Below are 14864 nucleotides of genomic sequence, written 5' to 3' on the forward strand. Positions count from 1 at the left end.
TCACTAGATTTTTCCAGTTCTTTCTCGTATCCCTTGAGGCTCCGTACAGTGGAGTCCTGAACAGAATAGTTTCGCATTTCTGAATATTGATTTCAGCTGTCATCGCAATATTGCTGAATCTTGTCGAAGTCACCCTGCAAAAGTGTCTTGATAACCTCAATTACATAGGTCGTCGGTGTACGCTTTTGCCTGAGTCAGACTTGCTATCGCTCACTGGTGTAAATGCTGAATAAGATCGGCGAGTTAACCGCTCCCTGTGGAAGACCATTTTTAGTATCAAAGATTTTGGTAGATGTGCCATTAAGCATGTCATAAAGTTTATACAACAGTTGTTTACTACTGCCAATTCTGTTTAACAGACCCTCTTACCATACAGTGTCGAAGGCCTTCTCCAAGTCAACTAGACAAACGCCAATACATTGTCTTATAGACTTGTTCTACTGGATATCAGAAAAAGCTTAGACGCAGCATGAATAGTGTCATGTCCCGCCTTAAAGCAGAACTGATTATCGGGAATTGTTTTGATAATCCCTGCCATTGTCTTATGTCTATGAAAATTGTATTTCCCATAGATTATAAGTGGCCTACAACCAATCCAATTATTGCATAATGATCGCATTATTACAACTATGGTCCCGGCCATACCCAAAAGACTTGTTTCACCAGAAAAATTTCCCAAAATCAATCGTCTATGGGCGTTGGGCGAGCAGCAGTGCAGCAGCGGTCTAAAGTTCATGCAGCAGAAGCAGCTCTATAAAAGAAAACATGTCTTAAACAATATGACGATCGATGACGGTTGGAAATTACAAGTGGCATTGCAGACAGTTTTACCATGAGTACTTCCAATAAAGGCAAGCCCAATTGTCCGTTGTTGTTATGGTCCTCTGACGCCACCACCGCCGCCGCCGCTTCTATCCGGATGTACATGATTACATGACATGCACCAAAGAAGCAAGTTAAAAAAAACAAAAGAAAAACAAAACGAACTTTGAAAATCAAGGTAGCATCAAACATAACAGCACAAAATAATAATAATAATATTATAAAAAAAAACACTTAACGTGCCAAAGAGAAGCCTACCATCAAAGCTAACTAAATACATACCAATACCAGACCAGCCATCGACACCATGCCATGCATCGCGTCGATCGCCAGATACAAAACCCGCAGGTAGGTAAGGTAAAGTAGTTTTGTCAGTTGGAGATGGGAAAACGTTTTCGTCCATATATAAAGCAGGGAGGCACAAAAATTGTTGTGTCATTTAATATATTTCGGTCGAGTCGTCCGGATAACAATTTCGTTTGGTGCTCTCTTAAGTGCTGATATCGTTTTAGTGTTGGAAATAGTGTGCCTTTGTATCTTATTGTTAGAATAAATAACTTCACTCTGGTGTTTATTTTAATTTAAAATATATATTCAAACAACAAAATGAGAGCTTTCGTTATTGCTAGTGTATGTTTATTCAGTGTGTTGAGTGTTGGTACGGCACAGTTCTCAAACGGACGTGTTCTGGATCCACCAAACCCACAACTATGCGCACAGAGGATAATCCACGAAAAGACACCCGATGGCAAAGGGTGAGTTAAAGATCATTGTTAACAGCCCAAATGCCTCAAGTTCTTGTGATTTTGTTTAAAACATTATTACACAAAATAAACTTTACTTTGTTACTGATTTCAAGATGTTATACCATCAAAGTTTAAAAAAATCTATCTATGAAGAAATAATTGAAAAAAATCATACAGTATGGAAACTGCAAGCTTTATGGAGTGTGGAAACTCTATAATTTATTTTTAAATAGTTCAATTAACTTAAAGTTATTAGATTTTAGAACGTTTAATAATGCAGAAAGAAAAAAAACATTATTTATTGAAATTAATTTCTCTCTATTTGCATAAATATAGATACTTTTTCTCGTGGAGAGATCCTAGCCTAAAGGGTGTCGAAGAAGATTGGTTGACTGCCAGAAACTACTGCCGCAGAAGATGCATGGACTCAGTTTCCTTAGAAACTAGTTTGGAAAACGAATGGATCAAAGCCCGTGTGGTTAACGAAAATGTAAGTTAAATAAGACTTGTGATTTTCTCCCTTATTCATTCAAATAACTAAATGTTCATTCATCTATAATTTAAACTCTCGTATATGTAAAACGATCATGTAATTCAGCTCAATTGGTAATTAACCAGAAATATTTTCAATCAATTCGAGTTCAAAATTTAAAGTTGTTTATAATTTAAATAAAATCACAATAAATTTCAGGATAGTTTATTTTAGATGATCTTACATAATTATTTCATCAACGAGTTATAATTTCTCACCTTTAAACTAATTTGACACAGAATATCAAAACGATTTATTCAAAATTCAAAATCAACCCATAAATAAAACTAAGATTGTATATCATTAAATTCAAAAACTCTCAATTTCATTCAACTTTTATTCATTCATTCATAATAAATTTAAGACATAATCAGAAATAAAACACACCTACTCATATTTAAGCAATAAAAAAGAAAGCGAACTATATTTTCGGTTACATGTTATTTTGTGGAAGGCAATGAAATTATCGGAAATGAATATGAAAATTTTAAACATAACATAACGAATATCAAGTGGAATGCTTTTTGTCTAAACTTACAGCTCAGTTTATCGACAAATAAATTACGTTTGAAGATCAATTGATTCAAATAAATTATTATTAAATCTCACCAAATAATAGTAATAATCTTGAGTATCTTCTTAAACTCTTAACATTAAAGCAGTATTCACATGAGCACGACCAACGAACGACAAATGAATTACAAAATGTGAGTTCATATACGTTTGAAGACATATTTCCACACAAATTCTTAACAAAACTTGATTTATGATGCATACTTTTACTTTTCAATATTATATATTAATAAATTTAAGAAAACAAATTTATTGGTCGCGAAAAAATTGTAGTTGATACGAACTGTCAAACTTTATTCGCGTTCCACATTATCCACACTCGCAACGAATAAAATAATCGTGCGTACTCAACCTAAAATACCATTTCTCTTCTCCTTCAACTTTTGATTTGCATTAAATGGATGCACATGAAATCTTTTTCTTGTTTTGTTTATTAACAAGGACACCAATAACTTTTTTTTGAAACAAATATGACTTCGACTGCATTTTCTCAATCGCTTGTTTTCAAAACAAAACACAATAATGATAAAAAAAAACAACTGTCAAATGCAAACTTCATTCGCGACGAATTAAAAACTCTCATGTGAAACAAATGTCAAAATCGACGAATATTCTTTCATATGGTCGTTGTACGTGCTCATGTGAATAGTGCTTTAAAAGATGCGGGAACAGTTCTTGAAGCATATTATAAAGTGTTATTTAAGCATCTTGTACATGAGCTACGAACTGCGAACTGTGGATGTTCGCATATTTTGACTTTTCTTTCACATGAGCTTTATTTCTATTCGCAGATAGCGGCGAATGAATTACCCTTTTCTTTAAACTTTTCTCACCCTTCATCTTTCACACAAAAACAAAACAAGAGAAGTTAAGTTGCCCGCGAACAATTTATTCCTTGCAGTGAGGATGGTATGTGGAACGCGAATAGAGTTTGACAGTTCGTAGCAACCACACTGAAATTCTTTACCACCAAACCGTTTTTACAAAATTTTCCTGTTTTAGAGAACAAAATGCAAATTTTATTATGCTAACATTAGTGTCAAATGGTTTCGTATAATTTAAGTGCGTTTTTGTTTGAAATTGAACTTTTGAAATATGTAAAATCACGTTTGTTCGACCATTCGTTGTTCGCTCTCATGTGCAAGGCCTTTAAGACTTTACTTACTTGGCGATGTTAAAAAACAACTCTCCAAGCATTTAAATTTTTAATTTACATTTATAATTATTCTGCACATTTTCAGTTTCAGTTTAAGTTGAAAAATCACGATGCATTAATACTTAAAATTTACGAAACATAGCCTAAAGTACCTTGACCTATCACTGTTTAACTCCCATGCCTCATCTTGAATTAAAAACCTAAGTAATTAAATTTGTTTAGCGAAATTCGTGATAATATTCAATATTCATCAATCCATATATGTTTTTGAATACACGCAAATTAAATTGCCCCCATTCGCACGCAAGTCTTATAATTCATATAACTCATATAAATTGTGCAGCAGCAACTAATAAAGTGTTGAAATTCCAATTAATAAATTGCTTACTTACATATTTCGTACTGTTAATCTCTTAAAATTTGAATATCATCTTAATTAAAATTTAGCAACCCAAAATCACTAAATGTGTCATAATTATTTGCATAAAGTGTTATGTCTTGACGTTTTTGCATAATTTTTATTTGTTTTAACTTTTGACATCAAATTATGCAAATTAGGTTTACTAACGGTGGGCATTGCATGATTTATAGTCTTATTTTGAAATATATTGCAAATTATTGAAAAGAGGTGCCTCAGGCCAATAAAAATGTCAAAAAATATGTATTTGTTATCATTTATTTAGTTTAATATTCATTTTTTGACAGTAATATCTTTACTAATACATGTCTTGAGTCGGTTACTATTGATCTTCTTATGTTACTAATACAAACCTTTAAACAAAACAAAAAAATTAAAAATCATAAGTTCTTGCACTCACGGAACGATAGATGTACATTAATGGTCGCATTCACAAAGCCAGTCAAGAGATTCTGATTGGCTAAATCTAAGTACAAAAGTAGTTGAAATTTCGCCTCTGACGTAGTGTACAAATTTCGGCTACAAAGTCAGTGCACACTGGTTTTGACGTTTCACAATCAGCTGCTCTTGAAGTACACAAGAATTCAAAATGAAATCAATATTTTGGTATTTAAATACAAATATAAATCAATCTTATATTTGGTTTTATTGAATTAAAAAAAAAAAAACTATTTAAAGTTCTGAAAACACAAATGTTTCTTATTTTTTAGACATATTTGTATTTGTCATTAATATGACAGTTCTGGATTGACTAGCTCTATAGCGCAATTTTTCATTCACAAAGCTAGTTGAATTTTGACAACGTAGTCACTAGCTTTGTAAATGCGCCCAATATTAATTTGTGTCTATCTTGCAACGTCTAAACACAATGAAATATAATTAAACGCTCACACAAAAGAATTGTGAAAGCCATTTAAATCTTCTCCTTTTTGGCGGAAGTTGGTTTGTATTTTTGACTGCAATAACAGAGATGAGTTGATCATCCATAAAAGATCAGGAAGCAAACTCGTGCACGACATTGGCCAGGGCCACTTCAGGTCTCACATCCGTTGCTTTTGTTCGCTAATTGAATGCGAATAAAAAGATCTATGTGTCTTCTTAGTACAAACTATGCGAGTTAACCATCTTCAACAAAAGTATCGATTTCCAGATCCAACGAGGAAGATGTGCATAGTCAAAGTAGGTATGGCAAAACACCATCCATCTCAGACAGAAATTACATTAAAACGAAATAGAAAGTGCTTTACGTGGAACAAAGAGCAGAGGCTTTGCATTCAATCGTATACCACGACGCGACGCGACGAACGCGACCACGACGTGAGCGCCAAAATCCTCAGTTACGGACTAACTTAAAAGTAAAATAGACAAACGATCGTCGCGCCGTGTTTGTATTCGTTTGGAAAATGCGCATGCACATTATTTTGAATTGTTCCTGAACAAAATAACAATTTGTATTATAGTACATCCATAATAAAGGGTTTTGTTTTATAATTGCCCAGAAAGACTGTATGATTTCAGAAGTCGTGCGCCTCTGCGAAACCCGCTCCGGGCCTCACAGGTTGATAACTCATTGAATGTAGAAGTCAAAAGAGCCCGATGTGTGGCTCATTGCTATGCCACTAAGGTTTGACACCTTAGCTGATTGTTTATTTGGTTATACAAATATGTAAGGCCTAAATAATGTTCAGAGAGAAAGTGGGAATACATTAGTATTTTTGTTTTGCTTCTGTTAAATTGTTTTAGCTTTATAAGCAGGCATTTATATTTTCGTCTGCAATAAAATTCGGCGACAAGTTTAATAATGATTAGGCTGTTTTGTTTGTTTCCCCCGTTGAGCGTTTTTGATTGCAAAACTTGGAAATTATAACTGCACGATCAAATCCAAATTTAATTTTGTGCGTGAATGATTTTAAAATTAAAAAACATGTAAATGTATTGTGAAATGTGAGTCATTACAACAACGAACATAGATAATAGACCAGATGGGCTTACGTCAAAATCTCAAAAGCATTATCTAGAAAGCAACAATTTGGAATGAACATACATACATATCTCGCAAACAAAAATCGAGAATGGGAAAATCTCGTAATATCTCGAAAACGATGTCTCATACGAAAATCTGGATTAAATTAAATTTTGAAATTATGGTTACATACGCGCCCGCTAATGTAACGATTATTTCAAAATTTAATAATGTTCGTGACTATCAATTGTTACTCTCATTACTAAAACGTTGTCTCAAAAATGAACAATGAATGAATGAAAAGGGCTCTCAAGAAAATTTCGTGGGTGGTTCTTTTTACCATAGCAGTTTAAAAATAGGTGAACATTGTGGTTAACCCTAAATATCTCATGAACCAATGACACTAGAGACTTGAAATAATTCTTACATTGTAAAGGGTGTCCCAAAAATAACGCAAGATTTGAATTAAATAGAAAACGCCGTTTTTGGTCTTTTGATAGTTATATTTTTATTGACTCGTAAAGTACATAAGATAGGATTATGTATGGAATAACACATCGGACAAATGGCCTCCATGGCTTTGCATGCACATGCGCACTCTTTTGTTGAAATTTTCCATGACCATACTGCATAAATGTGGCTGAATTTCGTTGATTCAGCGTTGAATCTCCTCCTTTAATGCACGGGTGGTTGTGGGCTTGTTGACATAGACTTGAGATTTCAAATAACCCCATAAAAAGAAGTCTAATGGTGTTAAATCACACGATCTAGGAGGCCAATTTTGATCACCCAAACGAGAGAGTACACGACCTGGAAATGTCTCATGCAGTAATTCAATTGTTTCACGGGCTGTATGACATGTGGCACCGTCTTGTTGAAACCACATATTGGACACATCAATATCATCCAATTTTGTCAGAAAGAACTGTGTAATCATGTCGCGATATCGAGCACCAGTAACAGTCACTGCTTGGCCAGCATCATTTTAAAAAAAATATGGCCCAATTATGCCTCCAGCCCAAAATCCACACCATACAGTCACGCGTTGTGGATGCATTTGTTTTTCGACAATCACATGTGGGTTCTCCGAACCCCAAATGCGGCAATTTTGGCGATTGACAAAGCCATCAAGATGAAAATGTGCTTCATCGCTTAGGATGATTTTGCTCGAAAAATCGGGGTCCATTTGTTGATGTTCAATAATCCATTCAACGAACTCTCTTCTCTGTCCATGGTCATTAGGCTTCAATTGTTGTGTTAGTTGAATTTCGTAAGCATGAAGACACAGATCTTTGGTGAGTATTCGCTGTAGAGAGGTTCTTGAAATTTGCAATTCTTGTCCACGACGCACGTCGAATTGAGGTTCCTCTCACGCACTGCTTCGACATTCACATTTGAACGGCTTGTTTTTGGACGACCAGTGTCTTTGGCGTCTCCAACGGATCCAGTCTCCATGAATTTTTCAATTAATCTCTTCACAGTTGACGAAGTTAAAACACTATTCCGACCATATTTTGTATGAAATTTTTGAACTGCAGCCGCCAAGCTTTCACTATTTTTGAAATATTCTTTAATAATGAAGAAACGTTGTCCTATCGTGTAAGGCTCCATTTTTAATAACCCTATACTGTTAGCTGTCAAATTTTGTTCAGGATTGCTAACACTTCACTGCACAAATGGCGGCAAATTCAAATCTTGCGTTAATTTTGGGACACTCTTTATATTGTAACGTGATACAAAACAAATACATTTTTATAAAAAATTCCAAACAACGGTTTTTTAAAAATCAAAAAAACTGAACAAAAGAATTTGTCACCTCGAAAATTTTACGACAAAAATATGATTTCATCTCCAAAACAATTTTGTGCAACGAAGAAAGATGTTTTTGTCATCTGATAAAATTTTGAGAAAAATCTAATAGACAGTATTTTCTATAAAAAATAAAAACCTTAAAAAACAATACTCATAGTTGATAAAAATTGAATTTGGACTCAAATATGTTTTGAAAAACTTGAGATTATGGAATCAAACTTATTTTATCCTATAAGAAATATTGTTTTCAACATTCTGAACAGTTTTGAGAAAAATCGGATTACAGTTTTTTTACAAAAAATAAAAACCTAAAAAATATTTAACACAAGTTGGTAAAAATTGTTTTTCAAATTAAAATATCTTTTTTTAATTTCTGATTATGGCTTCCAACTAATTTTAATTTATAAGAAATATTGTTTTCAACATTAGGACAAATTTTCAGAAAAATCGAATTGACAGTTTTTTTTTACAAACAAATAAAAACCCAAACAAAATTTATAAAAGTTAGTAACAATTGATTTCGACTCAAATATCTTTTCAAAACGTGAGATATTGGCTTTAAACAACTTGTATCTGTCAAAATATAATGTTTTCAATATTCAGTAAAATTTTAAAAATATGGAATTGACATTTTTTTTACAAAAAATTAAAAACCTAAACAAAATTTAACAAAAATTTGGTAAAATTGTTTTTCGACATATATATTTTTTCAAAACTTTGAGGCATTGGCATTAAACTGATTTTATCTTATAAAAATATTGTTGTCAACATTCGGTAAAATTTTGAGAAAAATCGAATTGACAGTTTTTTTATAAAAAATAAAAACCTAAACTAACAAAATTTATAAAAGTTAGTAACAATTGATTTTCGACTCAAATATTTTTTCAAAACTGTGAGATATTGGCTTTAAACTACTTTTATCTTTTAAAAATACTTTTGTTAACATTAAAAGCATTTTTGAAAAACATGAAATTTAAATTTTTTACAAAAAAATAAAAACCTAAAAAAAATGTGTACAAATTGTTTTTCGACGTTAATATCTTGTCAAAACTTTGAGACATTGGATTCAAACTACTTTTATCTATTGAAAAATATTGTTTTCAATATTCAGGAAAATTTTGAGAAAAATCGAATTTGACAGTTTTTTTTTTTTAAATAAAAACTTTAAAAAAAATCTATAAAAGTTGGTAACAATTAATTTTTGGCTCAAATATCTTTTTAGCACTTTGAGATTATGGCTTCCAACTAATTTTAACTTATAAGAAATATTGTTTTCAACATTTGGAAAAATTTTGAGAAAAATGGTATTGACAGTTTTTTTTTACAAAAAAATAATAACCAAAACAAAATTTATAAAACTTGGTAACAATTGATTTTCGACTCAAATATCTTGTCCAAACTTTGAGATATTGGCTTTAACACCTTTTATCTTTCAAAATATTCTGTTTTCAACATTCAGTAAAATTTTGAAAAAAAAATCAAACTAAAAGTTTTTTTTACAAATAATTAAAACCTCAAAAAAATTTAACAACAATCTGTAAAAATAGCTTTTCAAACATTAAAAATACTGGCTTCAAACTTATTTTATTTCACAGAAAATATTATTTTCCATATTCAATTAAATTAAATCTTCAAAAAATATTACGCAAATTTGGTAAAAATTAATACATATAGACAAACTTTTAAGCAAGACAAATCGACAGGCGGGATGAGAAGTTATCAGTGTGGGTCGCATCCCAGCATCTTTTTATTTTGCCTTGGTCTCGATGTGCTGCTAAACAAATGACATTAAATTTAACTAGGAGTAGAGGTCTTAGGTATAATCTCTGCCTGTGCCACCTATGGTTTTTTTTACGGGTATTGACAAATCTTTTAAGAATAATTCTTCTTATGAAAAGAGCTTCCCAAATCATCCATTCGGTTTCTTCATTTTGGAGATGTTGTTAAAGCCCTTTATTAGAGTCCTTATTGCCATTTGCAAGTATGAAAACCTGTGCTAAATCAAGATCTGCATGTTTTAAGGATATTCAGCCCTATCACGAATTTCATCGTAATCGGAAAATTTTACGGATCCCGAAAAACTGTATCATGAAATCCGTTCGTAATGCAAAATTGTATGAGATTTTCCACTACGAACGGATTTCATGATACAGTTTTTCGGGATTCGTAAAAATTTCCGATTACGATGGAATTCATGATAGGGCTAATTAACAATTGGGTACTTAGGGTGAGATGAAACTGAAACTATTAAAACTAAGAGTTGTTCTTTTTGAAAAATAGGAACGCTGGTCTTTATTCTGATTTCTTGTTGCTTTTATTATATCATTCATAAATATCTGTCATACCTCATTATTTATGGAACCCATTCCTTAAGACCTTTCAATAATAATTGTTTTTTTTTACAGGTTAAATACATCTGGACAAGTGGTCGAATTTGCGATTTTAAGGGCTGTGAACGCCCAGATCTTCAACCAACTTCAGTCAACGGTTGGTTCTGGACAGCTACTCTACAAAAACTCGCTCCAACTACCGAACGCCAACAGGGTGATTGGTCACCAACTGGTGGAATTGGCTTGCCGCAGCCAGACAACCGTGAATTGAAGCAAGGCGGTGCACCCGAAAACTGCTTAGGTCTATTGAATCAATTTTACAATGACGGAGTTAACTGGCACGATGTTGCATGCCATCACAAGAAGCCATTTGTGTGTGAAGAGAACGATGCTCTTTTGAAATATGTTCGTTACACAAATCCAAATCTTCGAGTTTAAGAACCAAACGCATTTTTGCGAACGAAGTTGTACAACTATAAATATTTAACAATATGTATAATATTCAAAACATTTCTGTAGTTGAAAAAGAGAAACAAATGTTTAGAGCATACCAAAAATGATGTTAATCTTCTAATGTTTTTAAGTTATTTTGTAATTGATTTCTTTCTTATTGTGCTAACTTGAGTTATTCTTCGAAATTAGTTATAAGATTTAATATGCTCGCATAAGAACTAACGAATACATTTTTAAAATTCGTATATTAATTTTTGAAGAAGAAATGTAATTTAAGTACATAGAATTTTCGTTTTTAATTTTCATTTTATTAATTTTATTTATAATATTGTTTTAAAAAAAAATAATTTATGTTTTTAAAATAAAAAAAACAATCAAATCGAAATTCTGTGTTTAATATTTTAAAAAATGTACTCGAGCGGAAGGTCGAATTCAAAATTAATTATAAGTCTCAGTTTTTCTTGCCTTTCATAAAGTTAGCAGAACCGATTTTAATCTTTGATAATGCAACTACATGCCGTTTCTTTCATTTTTACATTTAGGTGAGATCCAAGAAAATGGCATTTGTTGTTGACAGCAAGCGTTTTGAAAAACCTTTTAAAAATAATTTTCATCAACACTGAATAAATAATAAAGTGGCAGAACAATCCGATGAGAACACCTAGTGACTTACAACTCTCATCCATTCCTGTGTGCGAGTAATGTTGTCAGGAATGGAGGGACTCACAGTTTGAAGCCGAATCCGAACAGCTACGAGTAATTTGAGAAAACACTTTTCGTGACAAGTATTACTCTTGGAGGACTTGTCAATTCCTCGCCAGAGGCAGTACCTGTGAAACTAACTTTAGATGGCACATGCAGGGATTGAACCCAAGAACTCTGGCATGAAAGTACAACGCAATAGCCATCATGCCACGGGTACTATAAAGGAATAGTAAAGATACAAACAATTAATATTGATTACCAGTATTACACTTTTTTAGGATTGAGTTGTCTCTTTGTACATGAAAATTATAGTACTTTTATGAGCAGAATCTTTTTGGGCGACCACATTCCGCATTGTTGGCTTTAGTGTCGCCAAGTGGAGAGATTCAAAGGAGCGAGAGGAAAATATTGTTTGTATACCCATAAGCAGCCAGCAGAGTAAGGTTAGGTTAGATAAGGTTAGGTTGAAGTGGCTGTCCAAGATGGAAACGGACACACTTAGGCTAGTTTAATGGCTTTGTGATAAAACATGAATCTTGAGGCTACCTCCTAAACTCAATGAAACCAGTTTGAGTCCCTTACGAAACGTGAGAGGCTGATTATACCGATATGATTTAGATCGTTAAAAAAAGAATTCTCCTAGAAAATTCTTGCGTTTTCGAGCCAGAGCAGGGCATGTACAGAGAAGATGAAGAACCGTTTCTTCCTCTTTCTCGTCCATACAACTTCTGCAAAAGTCATTTGAGAATACACCTAGTCTCGTGGGGTGCTTTCCTATTAGACAGTGTCCGGTTATGACACCTATTATCGAGCTTATATGTGATCTGCTTAGAGATAGCAAGCACTTTAAAAGTTTTAAATCCAGTGTTGGCCAGATGTTTTTTGTGACTTGACAAGTGGTGATGTTGTTCCATCTGGTGCCTGCCCTTCTCACAGCGTCTTGCATTAGCAACAGTTTACAAGTAGCGATTGGTTTGCGAGTACGTGGAAAACGTGGTAGGATGGGCTGTACTGTACCAGAATAGCAGATCTTGCAGCTATTTGTTTGTTTAAAATGTCAAGAGGTGATAGGTAAAGTAAGGTGTCCAGGAGAGGGGATGAAGCACCACCTTGCGGTGTCCCTCTACTAACAAATCGTCTGCCAGAAAAGTTGCCCAGTTTTGATTTGGTCTTCCGCTAGTCAGTATTAGATGAATCAACTCCCGAAGCGAACTCTCTACGTTATGAGATGTTAGTGCAGATGTGATTGCAGATGTGTCCACGTTGTTAAAGACACCTTCGATGTCAAGGAAAGCAACCATAGTGAACTCTTTATGATGGAGAGAATATTCGACGTTGCGTACTAAAGTGTGTAACGCTGTTTCCACCGATTTACCTTTACAGTAGGCATGTTAAGACGAAGACAGAAGTCTTGTATCGATACTTGCCTTAAATGAATATCAATCAATCATTCCAAGGTCTTAAGAAGGAATGATGATAGACCTATAGGTTTTAGATCTTTAGGATTGACTTGCGAGCATTTACTTACTTTAGGTATAAAAACAACTTTAATTTCTCTCCATGCCGAGGGAACATGACCAGGTAAAGACAGCTGGTAAAAATTGCCTCAAGGATTGGTGCAATTATGTCAGAAGTCTTTTGTAACTCAGCTGGTATTATTCCATCTGGTCCTGCAGCTTTAAATGGTTTAAAGCTGTTGAGAGCCCATTGTAGCTTGTCACTTGTGATCAGACCTTGTGGATATGTTGTATTGGGACTTAAACGTATATAACCGTTGCAAGTTTCGGTAAGAGAACTACCAGTAGTAAGTTCAGCGATTCATTACTTGAATTTATCGAGGAGCCTTTTTTCAAGCAGTTTGGCATCGCTGTATTCGTTGATAGAATTTTCCGTAACCAAGAGGCTTCAGAAGTTTCTTCTATCGTGTCACAGAAGGATTCCCAAGAAGATCGTTTAGATTTCCTTAGTGCCTTCTTGTAAATTCTTAGGAATTCTTTGTAAGAGTTCCAATGAGAGGCAAGTCTTGCGGCTTTGGCTCGGTTGAAAAGTTTCCTGCATTCTTCTCTGAGCGAGTCAAGCTCTGAGGCCCACCATTGTGGTATCATCTTTACTCTTATGTGTTTAAGTAGGCAAGCAATTTCTAGCGATGTGTTCATAGCTGAGGTGAGGTCATTGACTTTGTTGTCAAGTTCATTAGCATTAGAGGAAGGACTAGGTTTTAGTAAACTTTGTAATGACTTCTTGTATGAAGCCCATATTTTTCCGATAATTTCGAAAAGTCAATGGACTCGGGTTTTCATCCACATTGATATTGAACTGGATATATCTATGGTCAGAGAACGAGTGTTCTTGGGATACTTTCCAATCCAAGATCATATGGTTTTTAATATCTGAGACAAGAGTTATGTCTAGGACTTCTTGTCGAGTTTTAGTGATGAAGGTTGGTTCGTTTCCAACATTACTAAGAATATAATCAAAAAGAGACTCACATCTGTCGTTGATATTCGTACTTCCCCATACCGTGTGATGAGCGTTAACATCGCTCCCAGTAATTAGGCGGATCCTTTGTCTTTCCGCTTCAGCGACGATTCTCTCAAGGGGTTTTCCATGAGAGAGGGCCAAGATACGCCGACATTATCCAGAAACTTCCTTTGGTTGTTTCCAGCCTAGCTACGGTGGTATCTTTGTCACTGAATTGATGAAGTAAAAATACATTAATGTTACGTTTTACTAGTATGCAAGATCTAATTTCATGAAATTCCTACTAATACCCGGACACGTAGGTATATTATTTATAAATAAGTAAGTTCAAGTAACTACAAAAATTGAGTTGGGCCAGTTCTAATTAATATGAAATCTTTACGTACATATGTAGCACTTTACATAATGGTGGCATTGTAATTTATGTAAATAAGCTTACATTAATACTCAACAATTAAAAAATGCATAGAAAAGTAGTTTTAGTAATTTGAAACAAGACAACATAAAACTATCTAGTTCTGTGTTTTCGATTACAAATTTAAAGGGACATCAAAAAATTAAAGCTGTTTTAAAGCTTAATTTAAAAATTTAAATTAAAATTTGCATTGTGTTTTCTAAAACAAGACCATTTTGTAAAAACAAATTTGGTAGTAACGAATTGCAGTGTGGTGGCTACGAACTGTCAAACTTTATTCGCATTCCACATACCATCCACAATGCAACGAATAAATTGTTCGCGCTCAATTTAACATCAAAATTATACCACTCTTGTTTTGTTTGTTCAAGAGGGTAATTAAAAATAGATAATTCGTCGTTGTTTGCGAATAGAAATAAAGCTCATGTGAAAGAAAAGTCAAAATATGCGAACATCCA

General features: G+C 33.5%; 1 protein-coding gene across 1 annotated transcript; it reads left to right on the plus strand.

Annotated features, from left to right (window-relative positions):
- Nucleotides 1-1243: 1243 nt before the first annotated feature.
- On the plus strand, nucleotides 1244-11095 carry LOC129942598 (uncharacterized). The gene is made up of 3 exons (XM_056051614.1): nucleotides 1244-1577; nucleotides 1905-2058; nucleotides 10428-11095. Exons 1-3 carry the CDS (start codon nucleotides 1429-1431, stop codon nucleotides 10788-10790), a joined length of 666 nt encoding a protein of 221 aa, XP_055907589.1. The 5' UTR covers nucleotides 1244-1428; the 3' UTR covers nucleotides 10791-11095.
- The last annotated feature ends 3769 nt before the right edge of the window (nucleotides 11096-14864 follow it).

Source organism: Eupeodes corollae, chromosome 1 (genome assembly GCF_945859685.1).
Source record: "Eupeodes corollae chromosome 1, idEupCoro1.1, whole genome shotgun sequence".
NCBI lineage: Eukaryota > Metazoa > Arthropoda > Insecta > Diptera > Syrphidae > Eupeodes > Eupeodes corollae.

Coding starts and splice junctions, on each gene's coding strand:
- LOC129942598 (XM_056051614.1), top strand. CDS start 1,429: ATGAGAGCTTTCGTTATTGCTAGTGTATGTTTATTCAGTGTGTTGAGT. Junction 1,578..1,904: donor AAGACACCCGATGGCAAAGG/GTGAGTTAAAGA, acceptor GCATAAATATAG/ATACTTTTTCTCGTGGAGAG. Junction 2,059..10,427: donor CCCGTGTGGTTAACGAAAAT/GTAAGTTAAATA, acceptor TTTTTTTTACAG/GTTAAATACATCTGGACAAG.